The sequence below is a fragment of the Rissa tridactyla genome, chromosome 8 (genome assembly GCF_028500815.1).
Source record: "Rissa tridactyla isolate bRisTri1 chromosome 8, bRisTri1.patW.cur.20221130, whole genome shotgun sequence".
NCBI classification, from domain to species: domain Eukaryota; kingdom Metazoa; phylum Chordata; class Aves; order Charadriiformes; family Laridae; genus Rissa; species Rissa tridactyla.
In genome coordinates this window covers 54,151,326-54,174,335 of record NC_071473.1, presented here as the reverse complement: position 1 = coordinate 54,174,335, position 23,010 = coordinate 54,151,326, and the positions used below count along the sequence as shown (strand labels likewise).

At 44.4% G+C, this 23,010-nt stretch overlaps 1 protein-coding gene across 5 annotated transcripts; it reads left to right on the top strand.

The window, feature by feature from the left end:
• The first annotated feature begins 617 nt into the window (after positions 1-617).
• On the top strand, positions 618-17,931 carry SERBP1 (SERPINE1 mRNA binding protein 1). 5 transcript variants are annotated; one of them, XM_054211409.1, is made up of 10 exons: positions 620-1,132; positions 4,186-4,348; positions 5,247-5,384; positions 5,527-5,598; positions 6,216-6,290; positions 8,551-8,728; positions 12,062-12,109; positions 14,572-14,745; positions 15,742-15,780; positions 16,990-17,931. In XM_054211409.1, exons 1-10 carry the CDS (start codon positions 754-756, stop codon positions 17,044-17,046), a joined length of 1,323 nt encoding a protein of 440 aa, XP_054067384.1. In that variant the 5' UTR covers positions 620-753; the 3' UTR covers positions 17,047-17,931. The 5 variants fall into 5 exon arrangements, with proteins under 5 accessions (XP_054067388.1, XP_054067384.1, XP_054067383.1 ...); XM_054211408.1 differs by having other exon boundaries at positions 5,503-5,598; XM_054211413.1 differs by lacking the exon at positions 5,527-5,598 and having other exon boundaries at positions 618-1,132.
• Positions 17,932-23,010: the final 5,079 nt, after the last annotated feature.

Sequence of the window (23,010 nt, the reverse complement as noted above, 5' to 3'; positions counted from 1 at the left end):
AGGTCATGCTTTCAGGCAGGCCTATCGGTATGCTCCTAAAGTGTTTTAACAGATAATTAAAAACTGTAACTTTGTTGCGGCCAGCCTGCATTATTTAATCCTTAAACTCTACACATGCCCTGGTGCTTTGTTGCACTTGGGAAATTTGCACTTGGAAGAATTGGTTAAAAAAAAGGAAAAAAGTCTATGGATTTTTTTCCCCTTTTTTTTTCCCTCAGCGTACCCTTGAGCTGACCAGTTTCTCCCCGAAGGAGAGCCGGGACGAGCAGGCCGTGCCGCCCCCACAGGCCAGGCGCCCGCCTCCTCCTGAGGAGAACGAGCGGGAACGGCGGCGAATGGCGCCTGCCGACAGGCTTCAGAAAGACGCTTAAAAAAAATACCCCAAACAACCCAGAGTCTCATGGCGTCAGGATTGATGTCACCGCTGCCGGCAAACCCTCTCCAGGGCCCCGGGCACCCCCCGGGCGGCCAGCCGGGGCGGCGGCGATGGCGGCCGCACACAATGGCGGCGCGAGGCATGCCGGGAGTTGTAGTCCGGCGGGCGGGTGTGGGCGGCGGCGGGCGGCGGCCGCCTACTGTTCCCATCGTGCCCCGCGCGGAGGGAGGGGGGGGGGGGGGGGTGTGAGGTGCCCGGATGTGGCCGGCGCCGGAAGAGAAGCGGGTCTCTTCGGGGCCGGCCATCTTGTGCGGCAGCGAGCAGGGCGCGGGGGGCCCGGCAGCATCGGAGGAGGATCCCGCCGACGGGGGCCCATCATGCCCGGACACCTGCAGGAGGGCTTTGGCTGCGTCGTCACCAACCGCTTCGACCAGCTCTTTGATGACGAGTCCGACCCCTTCGAGGTGCTGCGGGCGGCCGAGACCCGGAGGAAAGAGAGCGGCGGCGGCGGCGGGAGCCAGGGGGGCGGCGGGGCCCGCGGCGGCCCGGCGGGCGCCCAGACCAACTCCTCCGGCGGGGCTGGAGGCGGCGGCCCAGGCCAGGCGGGCGCCGGTGGCGGCGTCGGCAGCGCGGCCAAGCAGCTGCGCAGGGAGTCCCAGAAGGAGCGCAAGAACCCGCTGCCCCCCTTCGCTGCCTCCGCCGGGGACCGCCGGGAGGAGGGCAGCGGCCAGCCCGGAGCCCCGCTGCGGAAGGAGGGTGAGCGGGGCGGCGGGGGAAGGAGGGGAGGGGGCCGGGGGCCGCCGGGCCCGGCCCCGCCGAGGGGCCGCCCCTCGCCCCGCCGCGCACAAAGGAGGCGGCGGCGGGAAGGCCCCGGGCAGGGCCGAGGCGGCGGTGGCGGCGGCCCCGGGCCTCGCACCCACGTGCGGGAGCGCATGGCGGGAGGAGGCCCCGGGAGGCGGCGGGGCTCCGGGAGGAGCGGCCGCACGTGTCCCCGCCGCCCGGCCCGCGCAAAATGGAGTCGGGCCTGCCCGGGGTGCCCGGGAGCGGCCTCCGGGGGTGTCCGGGGCACGGCGGAGGGAGGGCTGCCCGCCGGAGAGCGGGAACGTGAAATCCCAGCGCCCCAGCCTAAACTGAAATCGTGTTTGGGGCGGCCGGACGGGTCTGACAGGGTGTCGGGCGGTCCCGGGGCTTTTCACAGTTCGCGTGGGTCGTTTTTCAAGGGAACGGTGCTGAGCCCCCGGCCCAGGTTGCCCAGAGAAGCTGTGGCTGCCCCATCCCTGGAGGGGTTCAAGGCCAGGTTGGCCGGGGCTTGGAGCAACCTGGGCTGGTGGGAGGTGTCCCTGCCCAGGGCAGGGGGTTGGAACTAGATGATCTTTAGGGTTTCTTCCAACCCAGACCATTCCGTGATAGGAATCACGTATGTATTTTAATAATAGGTTGTGTGAATTCTCAGCCGCGTTTGTGTAAACCCATAAGACATCCCACATGGGAAACTTTGTTGAAAAAAAGAAATCAAAGTATAAATAGGTGAAACGAATATGCTCTGGGCAAAGTAATTAGTAGGACGCACATGTCGTCCTGTGGCAGGCAGTTGTACCGTGCACGAACTTCAGCACATGTCAGATTGGTCAGAACTCTGATTAAATTGGAATCCTTGAAATGCATCAAAGCGTGGTGACAGCATTTGACTTGCGGGTGAGGGAGTCGCTTGCCAGCTACAGTTTGATTCTGAACGATCTTTTCAGAAACGCGGCCAGTTCCGAAGAGGGCAGTGCTACATGAAAGCGTCTTAGTACTTCAGCATTTACTGCAGCGTGTGTTGCAAAATGATTCTCCGCCACGTTTTATGCTTTTTAAGAAAGAAAACGTTTTGCTTTATGGATTTTTTGGGCTTTAACGCTTGAGAGCTTTTCCCTTGGTAGAATGCAATAACTTGTCCCAAGTGGCGATTTGTTAAGCCAGTGTCCTCTGGAAATATTAGTCAGAGACAGAATCGTGGTGGTGTCCCTCATGAGGTACGCCTGAAACGTGGGCAGTGTCTTTGGCCAACACAAGAGAATGCGAGGGGTTTTGGTAGGGCTAGCAGTTGTGTTTACCTCCTGATTTTCACATTCGTTTTGAAGAACAAGCACTGCTTGCTATGAAAAAAGTATTTCGTGGCTTATTATCGTAGTGAAACAGAGAAAGGCAGACCTACTTTTATAGCTGTGTGTATGGAGCACTGTAGTAAACAAAGTCACTTTCCACTTTGAAAACATCTATTTTCTTTGGGGGGATGGTATTTCTAACATTGTAAAGGCTTTTGATGCCATGGTATCAATGCGGTTTGTTTGTACGTGCACACTATGAATATTGCAGTTTAAAACTATTCCACTACTGTGTAGAAGTGCAAATCATTTGACTGGTGAATTACCAGTTCAAAGCTTCGTGATGCTAAGAAAAAGAAATAACTTGTATTTTTGGATAGGCTTCACCAGGAACCAGGTTTTTCTGAGCACGAGGTGTTGAACTCGAAATTCAAAAGCTGTGGATTATTCATTCCAGTTCTGCAGCATACCTCCTCTGCCACACTGGCCTGTTTGCTTTACCTCTTAAAACCTCTTTAAAAAAAAAAAATGGTCGTCCTTACTTTGAGAGTCCTGAGTCCTTTTCAAAGTCAATGTGAGTGAGTTTAACCCCTGTGTTTCCTCAGGGAGTAAGGATTATTTAGCAAGCAATGTATGTCATGCAAACTTCATGTTAAATACAGCTTGTGAGGTAAGGAGACGTTGTTCATTTGGGTGTGTTGGCTTGGATATCATTACAACTGTAGCTTCTTTAGCCCCACCCAAATGTGACATTGCTTGTTAGGCAGGAACTTACTTCTTTTAAAAAAATTCAAAAATTGGCAGCTTTTAATTTAAAAGATAATTCAAATTTCTTAAGTCAGCTTTAGTGTTTTTTCCCTAAACATTTTGGCAATAAAATAATATAACAAAGGAGTAATGTGTTTATCCAGATCTTTCTAAAGAAGTGTAAATGGGCCCTGTATTTAAGATCCTTAAGATGTCTTATTGAAGAATATAATGCCCGTGTGGAGTTATTAGTTAAAAAAAAAAACTTTCAGAAGGCATAGAGAGGGCGGGAAGAAGGCCAGCCTGTTCAGTGGCACAGTGTATTCTTAAGCTATTTTAAGTAAGTACACAACGAGGTGAGCCATTGTCAAGGAGCGTGTATTGGACTGGGAGGACTGGTGTGGATGAACACACCGTTTAGTCACTGACCAGTAGCTGCCATCCTGGGCTGCCTGCTCATCGGGGTACAGGTGACACCTGCCTGGGTGAGGGTGGCCCCGGGTCGTACTGCTGGCCAAATAAACTTCCCAAGAAGAGCGCGGTGGGATGAAGCATGGTGGCTGTCGTAGGGACTTGGGTCCAGCGTGGTGAGGCTGACTTCGTTTTGGTGTGCATCAAAATAAAAACCACTTGTTTTTAAAGCACCTTTCAGAGAAAAAAAAAAAAATCTTGCTTACCTTGATCCTTCTTTGAAAGCTGAACCCTGTCATTTTAACATGGATTACTAATGCATTGTGCAGTCTGACAACTTTTGTTTCCTACAGTATTAATGCTGTGTAAAAATGTGAATGAGAATAGTCAAATGATCTACATTGACTTTTATATAAAAGTATAGTTTCTCAGATTATCTAGTCACAAGGCTAGAAGAAAAACTTTAATTCCACCTTGCCTTCAATATTGTTTTACGGTGTTAGAGTCAGTATCTCTCCTGGAGCCGCTCCACGTTCCGTTGATTTGTTTTGCCTAATGTTTCAGGGATAAGACGTATTGGCAGGAGGCCTGATCAGCAGCAGCAGCAGCAACAGCAGGGAGAAGGCAAGCCTATTGACAGGAGACCGGAGAGACGACCTCCTCGTGAGCGCCGCTTTGATAAACCTGCTGATGAGAAAGGCGAAGGAGGAGAATTTTCTGTTGACAAGTAAGAATTTTGTCTTGTCTGACTAAAACTTTTCCTAGTTTAGATAGAAAGGGGCTGTTCTGCCTTTTGCTGTTTTTTGTTTGTTTTTTTTTTTTAAAAAAGCTGATTGAATCAAAATGAAATTGATTGAATTAAATTGTCAGTCACAAGAATAGTATACGTTGTGCAGAATATAACACTTTTTGCGTGATTTTGTTTACAAGTTTGACCAGGAGTGATCTAACATGAACAGTTCCATTGGTTTAGCTGAAAATATGGTTTAAATCAGTAAGATATCCACCATATCTCTTGATCCGTAGGAGGTAGCTCAGGAAGGGGACTCAAGTATAGCCATTGCCTGCAGGATGAGGTTTGTTTGCTGTTAGATCTGTTGTTGAAATCCATATAGCTGACTTCAAGCCAATAAAAGTTTGTCCATGCAGGTGTTTACACCTTGGCTGCAGTGACTTCACATCTGGAAGCGGTGAAGCCATCTTGCACCTAGGCAAGATTTAAAGTGTCTTGAGTATCATGAGGGACCCCGAATTCAGGTGTTCTGGAAGTAATGTTAAAATATTAAAATTTTAGTAGCCAACATTAAAATCCTTTTAAAAGAAGTAAGTTGTGTTATGTAACACAATCCAAACACTGAATTTTGGAATATAGTGCCAGAAGGTGCAAACAAACATTAGTCCTTCTGAGCATTTGTTTCCAAATTCTAAAGTGCAGGCATTATATATGTGGAGTTTTTTCAGTGTAATAGTTTGGCATTGAAATTAGAGCCTTGACACAGTTACAAACACTAGTTATCAAAGGAGAAGTAAGTAAATAAAATTTGCAAAAGAGAAAAAGAAAATCTGAAAAGCCATGCTGTAAATCTTTGGAGGTGAAATATTCAAGTTTGGCTGTTCCATGCTAGACCCATTCTTGACCGACCTATGCGTGGACGTGGTGGACTTGGAAGAGGACGTGGACGCGGCCGTGGAATGGGCAGAGGAGATGGGTTTGACTCCCGTGGCAAACGTGAATTTGACAGACACAGTGGCAGCGATAGATCGTAAGTCTTTAACTTTTTCTATTGTTTTTTGGCTATTCTTTACAATTAATACATGTTTTAAAAATTTGCTTTTGAATTTCTGTATCTGGACACTATAATGTTAACTCAGTTTTGTTAGTTCTGTTTCACATTCACATTTCAGCGGCCTAAAGCATGAGGACAAGCGTGGTGGCAGTGGATCACACAACTGGGGAACCGTCAAAGACGAGCTAACGTTAGTAATCTGTAATTGCTTAGAAAGCTATGACTAGCAGAATGTTAATAAATCTTAATTCTTACGGCTTGCAGAATACAAAGATTTAGCTGCCTTTTTTGCCTTTGATTTTTGATAATTTTTGCTATGCTATTAAAGAAGCTTTTGCAGAATTTAGAAAATTAATGATTTCTTGTAGCGTAACAGATGGCTTCACTGTTAAAGACAGAATTTTGGGGAAGTTTGGAATGGGAGGTGGGGTGGGGGGATTGTGTGTCTTGTTCTGGTTTTTGAACATTAAAAAAAATCAATTTAACTTTAACAATTTTGATCAGGTTAAGCATGCTTTTTTAGAAGTATTACACTGAAAACAATATTTTTAATAGCCAAGTCCGTTTTGTGTTGAGGTACAGTGGGAGGCTCTTGGAAGGGGTACTAGTGAGCGTTGGGGAAACAATGAGGAAGGTGGAAAGCATGGAATTAAAAGGCACAGAGAGCACCAATCCGTAATGAAATGGCTCTTTTTAAAGAAGACTGGGTTGTGTAAATCCACTATAGAACTTAGTCATTCATCTTATGTAGCTTTAAATGGGGATGAACCTTTAAAAAACAAAACTCCAAACATTATGTAATTGCAGTGAATTGGATCAGTCGGCTGTAACTGAGGAAACGCCAGAGGGAGAGGAACATCCGCCTGCTGATTCTGAAAATAAGTGAGTGCCACCCCTCTTCATGTTCTTTGATTGTTTCAGAGGTAGCATGACTTTGCCTTTAACCTCTGATAATTATTCCTACTGCAAACTCAGATTGTATTTTCTTCAGTAGATATGAAATTATCCACAGTGCTGCTGAAAGACTGTCTCTTTAAAAACTCCATGTCTAAAAATTGTTATCTTGAAACCGTTCATTAGTGTCGTGCAGGCTCTTAGGTCACTTTCAGATTTAGTTATTAATAATCAGTTCTAATACGCTTAGGGTCTCGGGATTGCAGCTCATAAGTACCAAATCCAAAAGCATCTGTGCTGGTAACTAGGTAGAAACCAACAAACGAAAGGGACAAAATGGTCTTCTGCCAGTGGAAGGTAATTTTTTTCAAATTCTTTTTTTGAAAACAACTCTTGAGACTGTGACTAGCCCGTAGAGGAAGGGTGGTATCTCTCTTGTTCTGCGCCTTCCATGTATGCAGGCAATTTTCAAATAAGTTAACTTGATTGTTTGGCCACTGTTACAGAAGAAACCAGTGACTGGATAAGTGAAATAGAGTAACTAGAGAAGCAGAATGAGCAGTAGTGGTACTCACCGTTGGTGTTAAAACATGATACAAATTTTTATGGTAGAGTAGTAGGATAACGTGTATTTTAAGGAGAAATGTGCTTTATGGTAGATTGAAAAAAGTGGCAAACAGATAAGATAGAAATTTGACATACTTGTTTGCATAGGATTTCTAACATGGAGTTTGCTATAGCTTGATTCCTCATTAATAACTTTGGTTAGTGGTAAAGAGGGTACAATTACTGCGTAGAGAATAAAAAATGGATTTAGTTTACCTGAAAAGACTAAATGCTGTTACTTCTCCAAGGTTAAGGTCATCTTCTATGCAGAAGCAGTGTGAGAATTCAGGAATCACAGCTTGAGCATTGGTCAGAAAATGCAAGCTAGCTGGTCCTTAGAAAAATTGTATGTATTGGAAATCTGGATATATTAAATTTGCTGTGTCTGCAGCATTTCCTGAATTTTTATTAGTCTTTATTATCCGGTGCTTGACCAGATACTGACCTGTCTGTGTGGAGATCAGTTATCTGCAAAATTCTGCAGGCTACTTCTGTTTTTTTATCTTCTTCCTCGAATCTGCAGAAATGTGTACTCTTCCCAGTTTCAAGCATAACACATCTGTTGTAATCCGTGAGTTTTATAGAAAAACATCTTTACATGGGTTAGTTTTCAGGTTGGCTAGTTTGGAGTGGATCTTTAACCTAAATGTTTCAGCAGAACTGTAAGATGTTTTACTGCTTGGCAGAACGCCAAAGGGTAATATCTTTGCCTTGAAGCTAAAAAAAATGCTTCTGAATATATACCATGTAAAATCATTCTGTCCTACAGAATGAGGAAAAAAAAAAAAGAAATACGGTAATTTTGGTGTATAACCTCTGCATTATTACATCAAAATTCATGGCTATAAAATGAAGACCTTTTTTCTTAAGTTGAGGCTTTCGTGATCTGTTTGCTGCACATATGTGGCACTATTTTTCTATAAATCAGAAATTTAGTTGCATAAACACACTGAAGAATGATTGAAGGATTGACTGCCTGTGTGGTTGGAACGTGATCTGTTACTGAGCACAGTGGCTCTTTACAGTGAGGCGATACATCGCACAAGCAACTCAGTTGTATGCTGTTGTTTTTTAAAGTTAGCCAAAAGTAAAAATTGTTTCAGTTAGCTGGGACACTAATAATTGTCCTTGGTTCAATAAAGGAAGCAGAGTATCCAAAGCTGATTAAATTCTGTTTTTTAAAAAACTAACAAGTTTGAAAATTGTGGTAAGAACAAGCTCTCCTTCACTGCCTTAACTTGAACCTTTGGGAGAGAGGTATCTCAAAAGGTGGGGGGTGGAAGCTCCAAACAAGTCCATTGCAGAAATTAGGCTTTTGTATTTGTAAAAAATATTGTCGTTAATGTGGAGAATAGACAGCATGGTTCAGTTTTAATCTTAACAGTTTGCTACGCTCAGCTCACCGTTTACTTGCTTAAAGGTGTCTGGCTGTGACTTTTTTTGGCTCTCTGGCTAAAGGAGATGAGTTTTCATGTGTACTTTGAGTGGTGGAATTGAGGGGGGTTTTATATATGCCTCTTAACTGCTAAATACTTGACAAACTTTTTTATAATCTGGTGCTGATTAACAACCGTTTCTGAATTTGTTGTATCTAGAATGTGAGTTCTAAGTCATGATCATAATATCCATGAATTTACTACAGAGAGAATGAGGTTGAAGAAGTTAAGGAAGAAGGTCCTAAGGAAATGACCCTGGATGAGTGGAAAGCTATTCAAAGTAAGGATCGTGCAAAAGTCGAGTTCAACATCCGTAAACCAAATGAGGGTGCTGATGGGCAGTGGAAAAAAGGATTTGTTCTTCACAAGTCAAAGAGCGAGGAGGTAAAGTGATTTTCAATACTTGCTGGTATCCAGATTGTATAGGTTTTTCTATTGATATGCATTTCTTGAAGTGGAAGCTCCATTCTTTGAGACGCTGACCTATATCTAAAGATTTATAAAGTGGGAACGTTTCTCTTCATAAAACTGAAGTTATGCAGTAGCATAAGTAGCCATTCTTAACTGTGGTTAGTTGTAGCAGTTGATCTGTACCCTTAGGCTGGTGTATATTTTGATACAATCTAGTCCTGAGCATGGAATACTGCTGCAGCTGGGCAGTAACTTTGTAAGGACTGTCTCTTGGTGAGCATTGCAGAAGTAGTTTGTCAATATCAAATTCATTTCTTTGCTTTTTTAAATAAAGCTTATGTTATTTAGCATCTTTGCTATTCTTGTGCAGGATGCAGATTTATGGTGCTTGCTAAACATGGTGTAAGATTGAAGAAACGTTGGTCGTGCCTCAGACACGTTAATACCTAAGCTGTGTATTTTAAGGTTGTAACATAGGTATCTTCTCATTTTGTAATATTATATAGACAACCATCCTTGAAGCTTTTGAGAAACCAGGTGAAATACATGTGTATGCTTCAGTGATACTCGACATAGTTGCTGTAGAATTATTTTAAAATTGCAGTTTCTCAAGCATACTCATTTCAGTCATTGCAAAAATTTAATTAATCTGTTCCAAGATAGTGATGGTGGCAAGAAGAGACGTACTCTTTCACTTCAGAAGGGAGCAAAGTGCTGAGACCTCTGTTTTCTAATGCAGGGCTGCATTAATCTTGGTTTTTAATCTTGGTTTTTAACACTGTGTAATATCTTAAGTGGCCTGCTTTGAGCTATTGGTGGCCTGCAACTTTGTATACCAGATGGTTCTGACACCCTTTGAAGTAACTAGCTAGTATGTAATATTCTGCTTGGTCTTCTAGTATGTATTTCTGCTATTTCACCCCTTGTCAGTGTTTTCTTGTGAGCTGGGGACTTAATACAGATGGGGAGATGCTAGTCCGTGCTTTCCAATGAAAACTCCGTCTCTAATCTCACTGAACTCAGAATGAGTTTGGCTTTGCCACAGTCATGCTGTTTTCTTTTCTTGCTGTGCAAAGTAGTTCAGTTCTTTAAATGATTGCGTATCTTTTTATTTACCTTAAGCTGTTCAGTGTTTGAAGTGTTCATTAAATACTGTTTTTTCTGGCTTGTGTAGAAAAGGGAAACTGAGTTAATGTTGCTGTATATTAAGAGTATGTTTAAACAGAAGCATTTATGTACTTCACCAAGATTTACTGAACCTGTAGTCCTGCAGGTGTGTCAGCAAATACCCCCAAGCCCTAGTCTCTCCAAAGCAGTTTTATGTGACATATAATCAGATGAAGTTAGTCTTTTTTAAGATATCTGCATGTATGGTAGTATAATAAGATGGTGGTAGTCTTGAGTAATTTAGAATTGCAGGATTGTCTAGGTTGGAAGGGACCTTTCAGATCATCTAGTCCAACCATCAACCTAACACTGGCAAATTTACAAGCTAGAAAGATCCATACTGTATTTTCCACTTGAAAAATTAAATTGGTACTTAACTCAGAAAAAACCGAAACAAAACCAATGACAATAGCTAATCAAATTACTCTTATGGAAGAATGACATAATTAGTAGAATGTTCTATTGGAGAGGTGTTTTCAGTGAACTTCTCTTAAAAGAAATGAGTCAGATATTTTTAACACTATCACATGAAAAGAAGTTAACAGGGCCTTGCCGTATAAGCACAGAAGTGACATACTAACAAAATTGCCTTTAAATGTAGATGCTTTTAGCCTACTTTTATTGTATGTCCAGCAGGTGTCTCTCCCCATTTCACTTACTCATTGTTCACTGATCCCGTGGGAAGCAGCATGGGGTTTTTTGCTAAGTTTTACAGCAGAATAGCCCTATAATAGAGGCGTTAGGAAAGCCTTCACTGCAGCTCCTTTGTTAGCAGGTTTAGAAGGTGGAATATTTAGAAGCTATGAACAAAACCTACTGATCACTTGCTTTTCTTTATCTCATTATCTTCTTGGACATGCTTGTGAGTCGTGACATGAAGGTTGATGTAAGGTTTTTGTGATTCCTATGGATAAGAAGGGAGTTGATGTGTGGAAGTGACTTGGGTTTATAGGTAAACTCTGGGTTTTGGTCCTAAATCTTCTGTACTCTTACAGCTGAAAAATCAGAATGTGCCCCAGTAGATTTTCTCAGAAATTTGGATTGAAGTGTTGTGATGACTGCCATCATTCCTGTAGCTTGAAAACTACTGGGAGAATGTCCTAGGAGTCTGTGGGGAAAAGGAGTATGAGGATCTAGTACTGTTCATCTGCCTTAGTCTTATGAAAGAGCTGTCCTCCTCTTCCTCGTGTTCTTCACTGAGGGGTGAAACGCTTGACCCTATCTGAGGTCTTTCCTCTCTTTCACATTTGTTGTGCAATTACTAGGAAGTGATACATTGTATAAAATGAACTCTTAATACTGTCTCAGATTCTTGCTGGTTTAATCTGAAATCCATGTGTATTGGCAGCCCTCATCTAATGAGACTCTTTCCAGGAGATGGGGTTAGACCATAGAATAGAGATCCTTGTTTTTCCTTCTCTGCAGCTGGTTTAGTGGCTTGAGTCTTTTCAGTTCTGCTGGTGCAGCTGAGCAAAAAATGGGAAGGAGTTACGTTTTGGAGAGGCCTTAAGATTTGTTTTAAAAGTTGGATGCAAGTCTCCTGGAAAGACTGATGCACCAGTAGATCAGTTCCTACTCCATGTGTCTGCTGTGCTGTGCCGTCCCCCTTTCCTGTGCCTTCAAACTTTCTTGCTAATCTAATCGCTTCCTTAGAGGAGGTTGCAATGGGAGACTTGAGAAATAGGTTTTGGAAAATAATAGTCCATCTTCTCAAAACTTGGAGGAATAACTCTTGAATTGAGGCTATGCAGAAAGCTTTTCTCATTAACAGTAATTTTAAACATCCCACCCTCTTACCTGTCTCGTTCTGTACGCAGTGTGCCTGTGCGAGAGATCAGCTTGCATGCCTGATCTCTGCTAGAGTTTCCAGCAGCGTGCATTAAACTCTTCTGGTATCGATCTGAGATTTCTCTTGTCTCCACACCTGTGGTATAGTCCATCTTCTAGTCTTTCTGGATGCTTGCACAGCTGTTGATCTCATCCTTTTGCTGCTTCGTGTGCTCAGTGACATCTGTATCTGGCAAGTTCATGTGACCTTATTACCTGTTGTTTCTGTATGTAGTTGAGTCTCATTTCTTCCTTTTGTTTTCTCCCTTTGTTCCTTTTGTCACTTTGGCGTGGACACGCAACTTTCATCAGACAAAGGCGATGACAGAAATGCAGGGGAGTCTGCTGGAGTCAAATGAGGTACTGATCCTTTATATCTAACTGGTAATACCTGTGTTTTGATATGAGCCCCTTCTGAAATGAAGGTCTGGATATTAAGAAGTCACAAAAATAGGGAGTACAAGTAGATACAATCTGGAGCTCTTCTGTCCATGCCTGTTGTCTAACTGTGCACCATATAGGACCCTTCATAATTAGTACCCTTGCTCCTAACTGAGCTGAATTCAAACCCTATCGTAAATGCTTCTATCATGAGTCTTTATTTTTTGTTGTTGCTGCTGTTTTTCCATATCTTGCTGTCTGCTTTGGCTCCCTTCCTGTTAGTAGCTTGTTCTTAATTTTTGGCAGCCTTCCTCAGGACCCATCAGTGTAGCAATGCCTTCAAGAAGCTCTCGGTTATTAGATCAGAGCATTCTTGAGAGTTGCCAATACATATATATTAAATGCTTCCAAAGGTGATTCAGAATAAGCAATTTGTACCATATGTCTTTGACTCTTGCGATAGAAGAGGATGAGGAGAACATGCCAAGTCTTTTATTTGTATTTTAAATTAGCTTTAGTTACTCTGGATAAAGAAATCATCAGGTTATATATAGAATTTGCTATTTGTTGGGTTTAGTGGTTAAGCCAAAGTTAAGCTGGGAAAATACAATGTTTTTGTTAAGACTGTAGTGTTTATTTTTTTTAAGCAATAACAGTGTAGGGAAGGAAATACACAGAATTGTACAAATCCACTTGTTACTACCTCTCAGTAAAGAAAATGCCATTTAGGTACCAGTAAGTTGAAAATACCATCTCAGTAGCTTGCAGTTATCAAAACTGTAGATAAAATATCAAGTAGTAAGAAGGGAATCAAAACCATAACAAAAGGTAGTGTGTACTGTTTTACAGATCGTTGGTGTGCTTACATTTCAGTAATGTCAGGCCCAGATGTGAAATGAGTTTTCTCTGAGAACTGTTCAGGTTGCCTTCCCAAGTTTGGAAGAGAGATCTCTGAGGGAAGGGTGTACGATTCAAATCTATAAAATCAAGAGCAGGAGGGGGGCTGGTTCTTACATGGAATACATCCCAGGGAAATAGGTTTGAAATAAAGCAGCGTGGAGGCGTGTTTCTCATTGTGCCTAATTAAATTGCAGTGCCCTCCACTGCAGGACCTCATGGCGGCCAAACATACAGCTGGGCATGACAAAGGGTAATTAAATTACTGGGGGAGAAGGTTCGTTATGGCTCTGGACTTTATGGCGCTTGTGACTGACTCAAGGATTCCCTGAAAGCAGCTCTCAGCCTTTTGACTGCAGACCTCTGTGTATCCATTGCCTGCCTTACAAAGGATCCTCAAACTGTAATTAAAGAGTATAGGGCTTAATTGCACAACATGTTGCCTTTGAAAGTCAGCATATTGTGTAATTATGCCACCAGAAAAGTAAGTTATAGTCAGTAGGCTTAAGCTTGCACATGGCGCTTCTGTAGGAAAAAGCAAGCAAGCTGAAAATTGCTGCGCTAGAAATGAGGGGCTTATAGGAAAAGAAGGCGTTGGATGTTGTCATGTTTCCAAAACGTGATGATTGGGCTGTGGAAGAGGCAGAGTGCTGGACTAGATAAACCCTTAGTCTGATGCAGTACGGTCAGTTTTACATTTACTTGCGTTTTTTGTGTTCAGTGTGTAGTAATTTGAAATTCTCAGATGCGTGGAATGTATGGTGTTAGGTGTAACTCTTCGGTGCATACCTTGCTCCTGGAGACTCCAGTTTCTCCCTGTGAATCCACTGGAAACCAGCTGGCTGTTAGAGAATATTGTATTGTGGCAAAGGTGGTGGTGGAGAGTCACATTTTTCAGTGTAATTGGTGAGACTGGTTCTCTGTTTCAGCATTAATGTTTTGGCTACTGCAGTTAAGTTCTGCTTGAACTGTTTATGCCTCATTCGCTGTTTGTTATGGCTATTACAAATCAATAAGGGATTGTTACCATCTCCCTTGTTTTAAATATTTATACAGGGCTAAGCAAATGAGAAAGTGTAAAGTACTCATTGAGCAAAATAAAGATGGGTTACCAAGTAAGTATTTGAAAAGAATGAAATGAATCGGTAGACGCTGAAGACTTCTCAGGATACAAAGTAAGAAGAGAAATGCTAGAAAATGAGGTTCTGTACTGGCTTGGTGATAGCTTCATCTCAGATAAGCCTGAACGTGTTCCTCTGAAGGAACTCCAGAGCTTCCCTGAATTACCTTGGAAATGCAAAATACCTTTGTTTGCTCAAGCCCTTACTTGATTACCTGTATGTGGTTTTGTCATCTGCACAAGTGGTATAACTTGATTCCTAACAATTTGTGCACTGTCTTTTAACTTGAATCAATCAAGGTAATCGGCCCTCAATTTGGGAATGCATTTGGAGGTAAACACGCATGCTGTGGTGGTAAGAGCAATGAAAAAGATGACGTTTCTTGGGTGACTTTTCTTACTCATGGAGAAATGCTCATTTCAGGCTCACGCTGAGGACTCGGTAATGGATCATCACTTCCGCAAGCCAGCAAATGATATTACATCCCAGCTGGAGATCAACTTTGGAGACCTCGGCCGCCCCGGACGTGGTGGCAGAGGGGGACGGGGTGGCCGAGGACGTGGAGGCAGGGCCAGCCGTGGAGGCAGAACTGACAAGGTGAGCAGCTACAGCTTTCATCTGCGAAGAGGTTTAGTTTCATTTGTTAGGATTTTTATACAGATAGTTTTAGGTGTCGTCCTTATTTCTGGAGGAGTTGCCCTGACAACAAACACCATGTTTTAAAACCAAGTAAAGTGTCTATTCTTACAAATCTCCTTTTAAACGAGGTTACTGTTAGGACAAGGATGAATATTTTAGCGGTGCTCTTATTAAACACAAAAAAGGGAGGGTGGGGAGTAGGTTGGGTTAAAAAAAAGTGTCCATATTTGTATCTAAACCGGAAAAATGACTCTTCAGCGTGGCCAGATCTGAATGTACTGGGAGATGCTTCTGTTTGTGCCAGAGCAAAACCGCAAGTGCTAGAGCGGTTATTTTCAGACACAGTCAGGACAGTGTATCTGCTTTATGACCTGTTGGGGGTGAAAGACTGGTTTTACGGTCGCGTGTTATATCTTGAATTTGAGGAATTTAGGGTTTTCATGTGGAAATAGGACTCTTACTAGGTTTTTTTTTTCTAATCTGTGGTAATTTTTTTTCCTTCTCTAGTCCTAAAGCCGTAAGGAAATACTCAGGAAAAGTACTGAATGGAACTGGGGAGGGAACGTGTAAAGCTGAAGTATCGTAGTATAGCTACAGTAAAGACTTGATTTCATATGGATCACTTACTCCGCTTAAATGCATCGAATCAAGACTAGAAAATGTGTTCAGTCTGTGTGGTGTGGCTTTCTTCATGTCGACCAGACTTTTGTCTCTTCTAGGACACTGACTTTGTGTTCTCTTTTACACTGGAGCACTTTAAGTTTTAGGCTTATTAGTTGGAAAACTCTCTCTTGATATTAATACAAGAAAATTTTAAGGAATTGAAATTAAATAGCAGTGGTGTTTGCTCTGAGTTGTTTCACTGATGTAGCATCTTGCTTCTTCAAGAATGCTCTCGTAGTTAAAGACTTTTCTGTGGCTTATTTTATGTTGACTTTGTTTCTTTCCTTCCAGTTGGTTAAGGAGTTTGACGTGATCCACACACCCAACCAGGTTGGTGATCTCTGCTGGCACTTGCCTTATCTGTACACAAGGCTCTCCTGTTGCAGGGGCTGTAACTCCCTCCTGCAGCGGCGTGGCTTTTTGGGCTGGCTTTCTGCTTTTGTGTAACGAGCAACTGGAGATACTAAAACTATAGGCTTAGGACCCTGCTATTACCTTTTAATTCTAGTTTGGGTACTTCTGCAGTGTCTTTGTCTTGCCTGTAGGTGCTGATGCAACTTCTATTGGAATGGTTTAAATACATCTTTTGATAAATGAGTATGTTCACAGGAAATTCCACTATCCTGGCTCTTCCTGCACTACTTCTCTTCCACGTCCCTCATGGACAAAGTGAAGAGTATTTTAAATTACTTCTGCATTTCATTGCAGCATTGGTTTTTAGGTGTGCAGAGCCTTTTAAAAAACGCGTTTGGGAATTGCTGGGGAGATTCTTGGTTAACGTATGAATTTCTAGGGCTAGGTTGGCACAAAAATTCTTTTTATCAACAGCTAGTTTGTGACTGGGGAAAAATTAAACGTGTGAAACTTAATTTGTGCTACAAACAGGCCTTTCCTGTAACCCTTCAGTTGTGTCCCTCAGTGAGAACTGATGGTTATAGCATAAGCCTGCATGTAGGGATCGCTTTAAGAATGGAAAAAGAGATGTACTTGTTAACCTCATGCTCGAATCATGTGCGAACGTGGTCTTTTTGCCTGTAATGCCTCTTCAAATAGCTTTGATTAAATAAGTAGCACAGGAGACTTTCTAGTCCCTGGAATAAAAAAGTGTTGCTTATCATGGGGGGGGGGGGGGGAAAGTTGCTTTTCTAGTAATTTTTCCAACGCTAGAGTGCTTACTCTGCTGTACTGTGTACCTCATTGAATCCCAGTATTTCCCTGTGGAATAGGGTTGAGGTTAAAGTAGTTTTAAAAAGGAGGAATTCCCACCCGTCTTTGGGGTGCAGGGAGTCCCCCTGCCTGTCCTTGCTCTATGCAAGTGCCACCCCGTCTGTGTGCACAGGGACAGAGGCTTAACCTTGTCCCTGTGACCGCTGGCTGGGTCCCAGCATGTGCCCACCGCCGAGCGGTGCCAACGTCTCACACTGCCCAGCTCTGTTTGCCGGGCGAATGAAGGACTCGGTAATGCGTGAAGAATTAGAAACGCGGTAGGGCTTGGTGCCGCTGGAGGGAAGGAATAACTTTCTGATGTTTCTCTTTCAGTCAAGTGCTTCTGCTCCTGATGTAGATGACCCAGAGGCTTTCCCAGCTCTGTCCTAAACTGGATGTCATAAGCCAACCCTGCCCTCGTCGGGCCTTCCTCTCCGAGGCTTGCATGCTTAAGGATCCTAAACAACTAAGAAATTGAAAAAAAAAAAAAAAAAAAAAAAAGAGGAGACTGTCATTCATACCATTCACACCTAAAGACTGAATTTTATCTGTTTTGAAAATGAACTTCTCTCGCTACACAGAAGCAACAATATGGTAGTCAGTTTTGTATTTAGAAATGTAATGGTAGCAGGGATGTTTTCATAATTTTTTCAGAGATTATGCATTCTTCATGGATACTTTTTTGTATTGCTGCTTGAAAATATGCGTTTCCAAACTTGAAATATAGGTGTGAACAGTGTGTACCAGTTAAAAGCTTTCACTTCATTTGTGGTTTTTTTTTTTTTAATTCAGGATTTTAGACTTTTTCCCCAAACTACAAACAGGGTTTTAATTATTGCAACACTCTTTCCGTTTCCTTAATTCCTGTTTAGCAGATTTTTATCAGCCCATGGTCTTTTGGAATATGTGAAGTTTTAATTTGGCAGACTGTTAGTGCTGTATGGAATACTAACTCCTGGAGTACTTTAGTTTTAATGCTTAATTTCAGACTTGGAAAAACAGTCATTTTTCATCTGTGTTTGGTAGTTTGTTTACACAAAACCTTTATACAAAATTGATGCCAGATACTTGAAAGAGATTCAAAGCACATTGGTTTATAGTTCAATACCTGTGTACTGATCCGGCAGTGATGTGTGGATAATTGGTCTAAGCAGTTTTTTAAAATTAATGTGTTACAACTTTCACTCACCCTTTATACCTTTATTCCCTCCTTCTCCCTTCAACAGAACAAGATGCTTTGTTGGCAAAAAAAAAAAAAAGGATATTTTAAACTTACCAATGCTTTTTCTTTGAGAGGGTATCCTGTAGATTGGAGTAACCTTTCCTGTTGCTGGAGCCGGGAGGCCGGGGAAGGCGGTAGCCGCTGCTGCGGAGTCTGGCTGGACTCTGGCTGGGATTTGGAATTGAGCAGCACAGGCTGACAAGAGCACGTCAGTTCCTGATGCATCCGCAGCGCTGCTCTGACAGCGCAGGTCTTCCAAAGAAAGCAACGGCAGGCCTCGGCTGGGTCTGGCAGGAGGGAGTTTTGGTTTACCGTTCCAGACGGGGGACACTGCGGTCTGTGCGCGGTACCACAAAAAGATGCAAAACAAAAACCCCAACACTCAGCCTCCCCGTCAAAGTTTTGTTCTGGATTTGTGCAGTGTTTGAGATCCGATTGCTAGCTGACAAATGAATGTTTTTCAGAGCGCGATTGTAAGAAACCCTTTCTACCCCCGTAGAAATTTGCCGTAGGTTTAATTTAATCCCTGGGAACAGGATTACCACTTCAGGACACAAAAGGAGTTGAGAGAATGACTAAGAAAGAGGGTTTCTTAGGGTTTTTATCTGCAGCATTTGTTAGGAGACTAGAAACAGGTTTCTCATTTTATTTAATGTTTTACACTTTGGACAGCTTATAACATATTTGTAGTTTCTTAACTAGGTAGATAGAAAACAAAAGGTAACGCCCTATTTTTTTAAAAGCTGTACAGGACAGGCAAAAAGTGTTGGAGACCTTTGAATATGAAATATCAAATTCCTTAACTGTGGTGTTTAGCTGGCTTGCTTTATCTGAACTATTTTCTACAAAAGTTTTTGTTGTAAACCACTGTTAATACCATTGGATTAGACTTTTTACTGCACTCACCTATAGTTTAAAGTTCCGGGCTGTGAGAAGGAGGCAAGTTTTCAAACGGCGGATGGTAAAACCTGTTGGTTGATTTCTCTGGACTCGAAGCAGGCCTTACACAGGTGCTCAGTGTGGGGCTGTTGGCGGCCCAGCACCGAGTTCTTCCTCTTCCCTCTCCCTTTGTGGTTTGGTTGACTGTGTTGCAGTTCTAGTGTTAGGAACACCTTGGATAACACCATTAAACAAATGCCTAGATACACAGAAACACACGGAAAAGCTTTCTCTGTAACATAAGCTTTCCTCCCCTTATCCAAACTGTCTCTTTGCTGTTTCGGTTGCCACTCAGCTTTTTTTCCAGATGACTTCTGGGCCAGCCAGTCAGTTGTTTGGGGCCCTGCTAGCCGGACTTGGTCGGAAGCTTTCCCTTCTCCCGCTTTAGAGCGTAGAGCAGTTTCCCGAATGGCATGTCACGTCCGATTTTTCAAGACAGCTTGTACTTGCAATTGGTCCGTCTGCTGTTCTGATAGATGTAAATTTGCCTCTTTCAGTCCATTTGTGTCAAGAACTAAAACTGTGAACATATATCTTTAATATTGGTGGGTGTTAACTGAAATAAAGGTTTATTTTCATGCTCTTTTAAAAATGTCATGAAAACACATGGAGATGAAACCACTTAGATTAATAGCGTCTCATCTGGGTTCTGCCCCAAGAGGTCCAGTCTGCCTGTGCCGATGGTGCCCAGGCGTTTCCATTGCCAGGAACGGACTTTGCCTTGGGAAAATGTCTCCCTCCGAGTAGCTTATTTACAATTAATGAGCTTGCTCTTTAGTAACATTTCCTGTCCTCTTGCTTGCTACTTGTGCTGTCACGCCAAATCCAGAGGACTAGACCTTTTAAAATCTGAACAATTTGAAAAAGATGGTCAGCAGAAAACGTTGGAGAGAAACAGAGAGAAGCACGTGGTGCAAATTGGCTTTTGAACGCAACGATGGCAAGGTTTGAGCATGAAAGTTCATCTTTCAGATTGAATGCCGCTGATGCTGGGAGGAAACAAGAGTGATTAATACATGCAAGTGTTAGCCGGGTGGGGAAGGACATAAATTCTTCTGAAACGTCAGAAGTGGGTGTGAATATGTGGTGTTTGCAGTTTGAGGAGCTGAGACTCTTACCTGTAATGACTCTTTGCCCATGGAGATTGGTTTGCGTAGCCACGCCTCTTGTTTTAATAAACGCAGGACATATGCCTAAAGCTGACACTTGCAGCATTTGCTAACCTGCTTCTTTTCTAAAATCACTGCAAGGACCACGCTGCCTTCCTCTTGTGCTCCTGTTCTGGTCTGCCTTCACCGGGTCACAGCCTGCGCTCGAAAAGCTCGTCGTGTTCTTGCTGGGGGGGAGTGGTTCATTTGTCCTTACTGGGAGACTTTCGGGTAAAAGTTACGAGAATTTTAGTCCTTGTCCTACTAATGATGGTGTTTGTCTCTTGGAGTTGGAGTAAGTTTTCATGTCAAGAAGATAAATTGCCACATGGCAATTTATCTAGAGACCTGAGAAAGGAGAGACTGCGCTCTGGTCTTCTGTTGTCCTTACGTTAAAGATCAACATGCACAAGTAGATGAATGACAAAAGTGTAATTTTTTTGTCTTTTTTTTTTTTTTAAGAACAATCCCTTTCTTTGGCAGTAGGTGTCTGATTTGGTTGTACGAGGCTGACTTGAGGTACTGATTTGTCTGTGATGCCCAGCCACAATCCTCTTGTCTGGGTGGTTGCCAGATGGGGTGTGGAGAGCACGAAAATGGAGTTGGCTTCTCTTGGGTGCCTGACCCAAGTCCGAGTGAAACGTTTGCCTTTGGGTGACGTGAGGCCATAGTCCCAGGCAGGAGATATCCGTGTACCAGGCTGGAGACCGAACCTCGGAACCAGCTGCTAGACCCAAAAAGCGAAATGGGGAGAGCTGGTATTTTGCAAAAAAAAAAATAATCTTGCAGGCTTTGTGTAGCTGATGGTGCGAGGGGCCCTGTGAGCTGCGCCGGCCTGGCGCCTGTTCAGTGGGAGCTGAAGCTGCTTTGGTTTGTCGGTTCCCTGCCGTAGCGTGTGAACTTGCCCGTAGTTACTGATAAACGTGCTTGAGCTGTTTCATCTTCACCCATGAGAGGTTGCTGCGGAGGTCTGTTGTCACCGAGAGGTGAGGGAGCTCTGTTTCACTTGTGCATTCTTTACCAGCCAGAGGGAAGGGAGATCAGGTACGGGATCGGTTTTACTGCAGTATTTCACGTCAGCAGTTTGGATTAGCCCAGGCCCAGCTGCATTTGGGGTTTGTACTCGACAAACTGCAGGATTTCCATTGTCTGTTGGACAAGGAGACGACTGGCTTCTGGCCTTTCTCCTAAGAAAGCGCCTGAAGGTCTGGCTGGGTGAGATGGCGTGGCACTTGAGGGCAGCAATGCAGAGCAGGAGGGAAGTGTGTCGTGACAAGGTGGCCATTCCTACTTATGTGCTTCTTTGCGCAGCAGTTACCTTCAGTGGTCCACCACTGTTTACCTCTGTCAGGCTTGGATGAAGATGCCGAAAGGGGCAGCTGCTCTGCAGATCGCTGTGGACTGCTGTGAAAAGCCGTTTCTCAGTGAAAGTGCGTCTTCCCCTGCCGTCCTCAGCTGTGACCGTGAGCGTGGGGGTCCTGGGCCAGTTCAGAGGTGGCGGTGAGGATGCAAACAAGTCCCGGGGTTGAAATACTATCCCAAAATACAACTCAAAACTACGCTTAAGAGTCATAGAACGGTTTGGGTTGGAAGGGACTCTTACAGGCCACCCAGTGGCACCCCCTGCCCTGGGCAGGGACACCTCCCACCAGCCCAGGTTGCTCCAAGCCCCGTCCAACCTGGCCTTGAACCCCTCCAGGGATGGGGCAGCCACAGCTTCTCTGGGCAACCTGGGCCAGGGGCTCACCAGCTCAGGGCTGCTGTGCAGCCTCCTTGCCCGTGGTTTTGTTGTGAGCCTGTACATCAAAAAAATCCTGCCAGCTGTGACACCCCTGTTGAGCGTGTGGGTGGAAGGCGGGAGCGTGGATCGCTTGCAGTGGTACTGTAATGTGATGTGTCTTCACGAGTGCGTGCACCTCTCGAGCGAGAGGCTGTCGTGTGTGTTTATGGCACACCTGGGAATTGTTCTTCTTCAGAGCACAACTTCTGCTGTGAATTCCATGAGCTTGTTCATGCCAAGTGGTCGGGCAGTGAGGGTAAGTATTCTCGTCCTCCAGCGACTGCTGAGTTACCTGGCAGGAAGAATAAGCTCTGCTGCAGCCGCGACACGAGAAGGATCCCTTGGCACATCTGGGCGAGGCGGTGGGCCATGTCCTGCTGCAGAGGAGCCCTCAAGTGCACACCCCGAGATCGCCGGGTGCCCCCAGTGCTGCTCCTCCTGCCGCTCTCCTTCCCCGTGGTGCCATCCCCTCTGCTTGGGGAAAGCAGTTTGACTGTCATCAGCCTCTTGGTTCCTTCTCCCTGAGAAGTGACTTTCAGGTGGCCCCGGCTCCGACTGTGGGCTCCAGCCACTGAACGTGTCTTGGCCGGGGGGTCGTGCGGTGGGAGCTGGCAGCGAGCGGCGTGCTGGGTCCCGCTGGCTGCCGAGCTGCTCTGCCTTCGCCGGGATACGTCTCCTTCCTAGCGATCCCTGCGGCTGTGGGCTAACTACAGCAAAATCATGGATGGTTTTATTTGGTTTTCAATACGCAGAAGACTGGAAAGCTAAGGCTTGAGAATAGCAAGCCCACTTGCCGTCCCTTGTGCCCATCAAAGGGACACGCGCTGGGCATCGCGGGAAGCGCAGAGAGAAGTTGCTGAGAGCTGACCACGAGGAGAGCTGGTGCCAGGGCTTGACTTTCGCGTTCCAAAAAAAAAAAAAAACTTAAAACTTGATGTACGCATCATATTTTCATGTACTCCTGCCTGTGGCAGAGGTGTTTTCCCGGGGCGGGTGGCGGTGCAGACCTCGGCAAGCCGGGTGACGTGAGTGAGCCCAGCCTGTGGCAGCGGCTCCGTGTGCCGGGTTACGAACAGGCTTGTCCCGCAGTGCCTTGGAACTTGGGAGCGCGAGAGCGTATGGGCTTCCTGAGAGGGGATCCGGAATAAGAACGTGGGGAAAAAGCCAGCAGAGGTATCCCTGATGGCGGCACTTCGGTTTTGCGCTTCGCCTCAAGCGCGACGCAGCGGGGAAGCTGTGGCACTGAGGTGCGTCTGTCGCTGCTG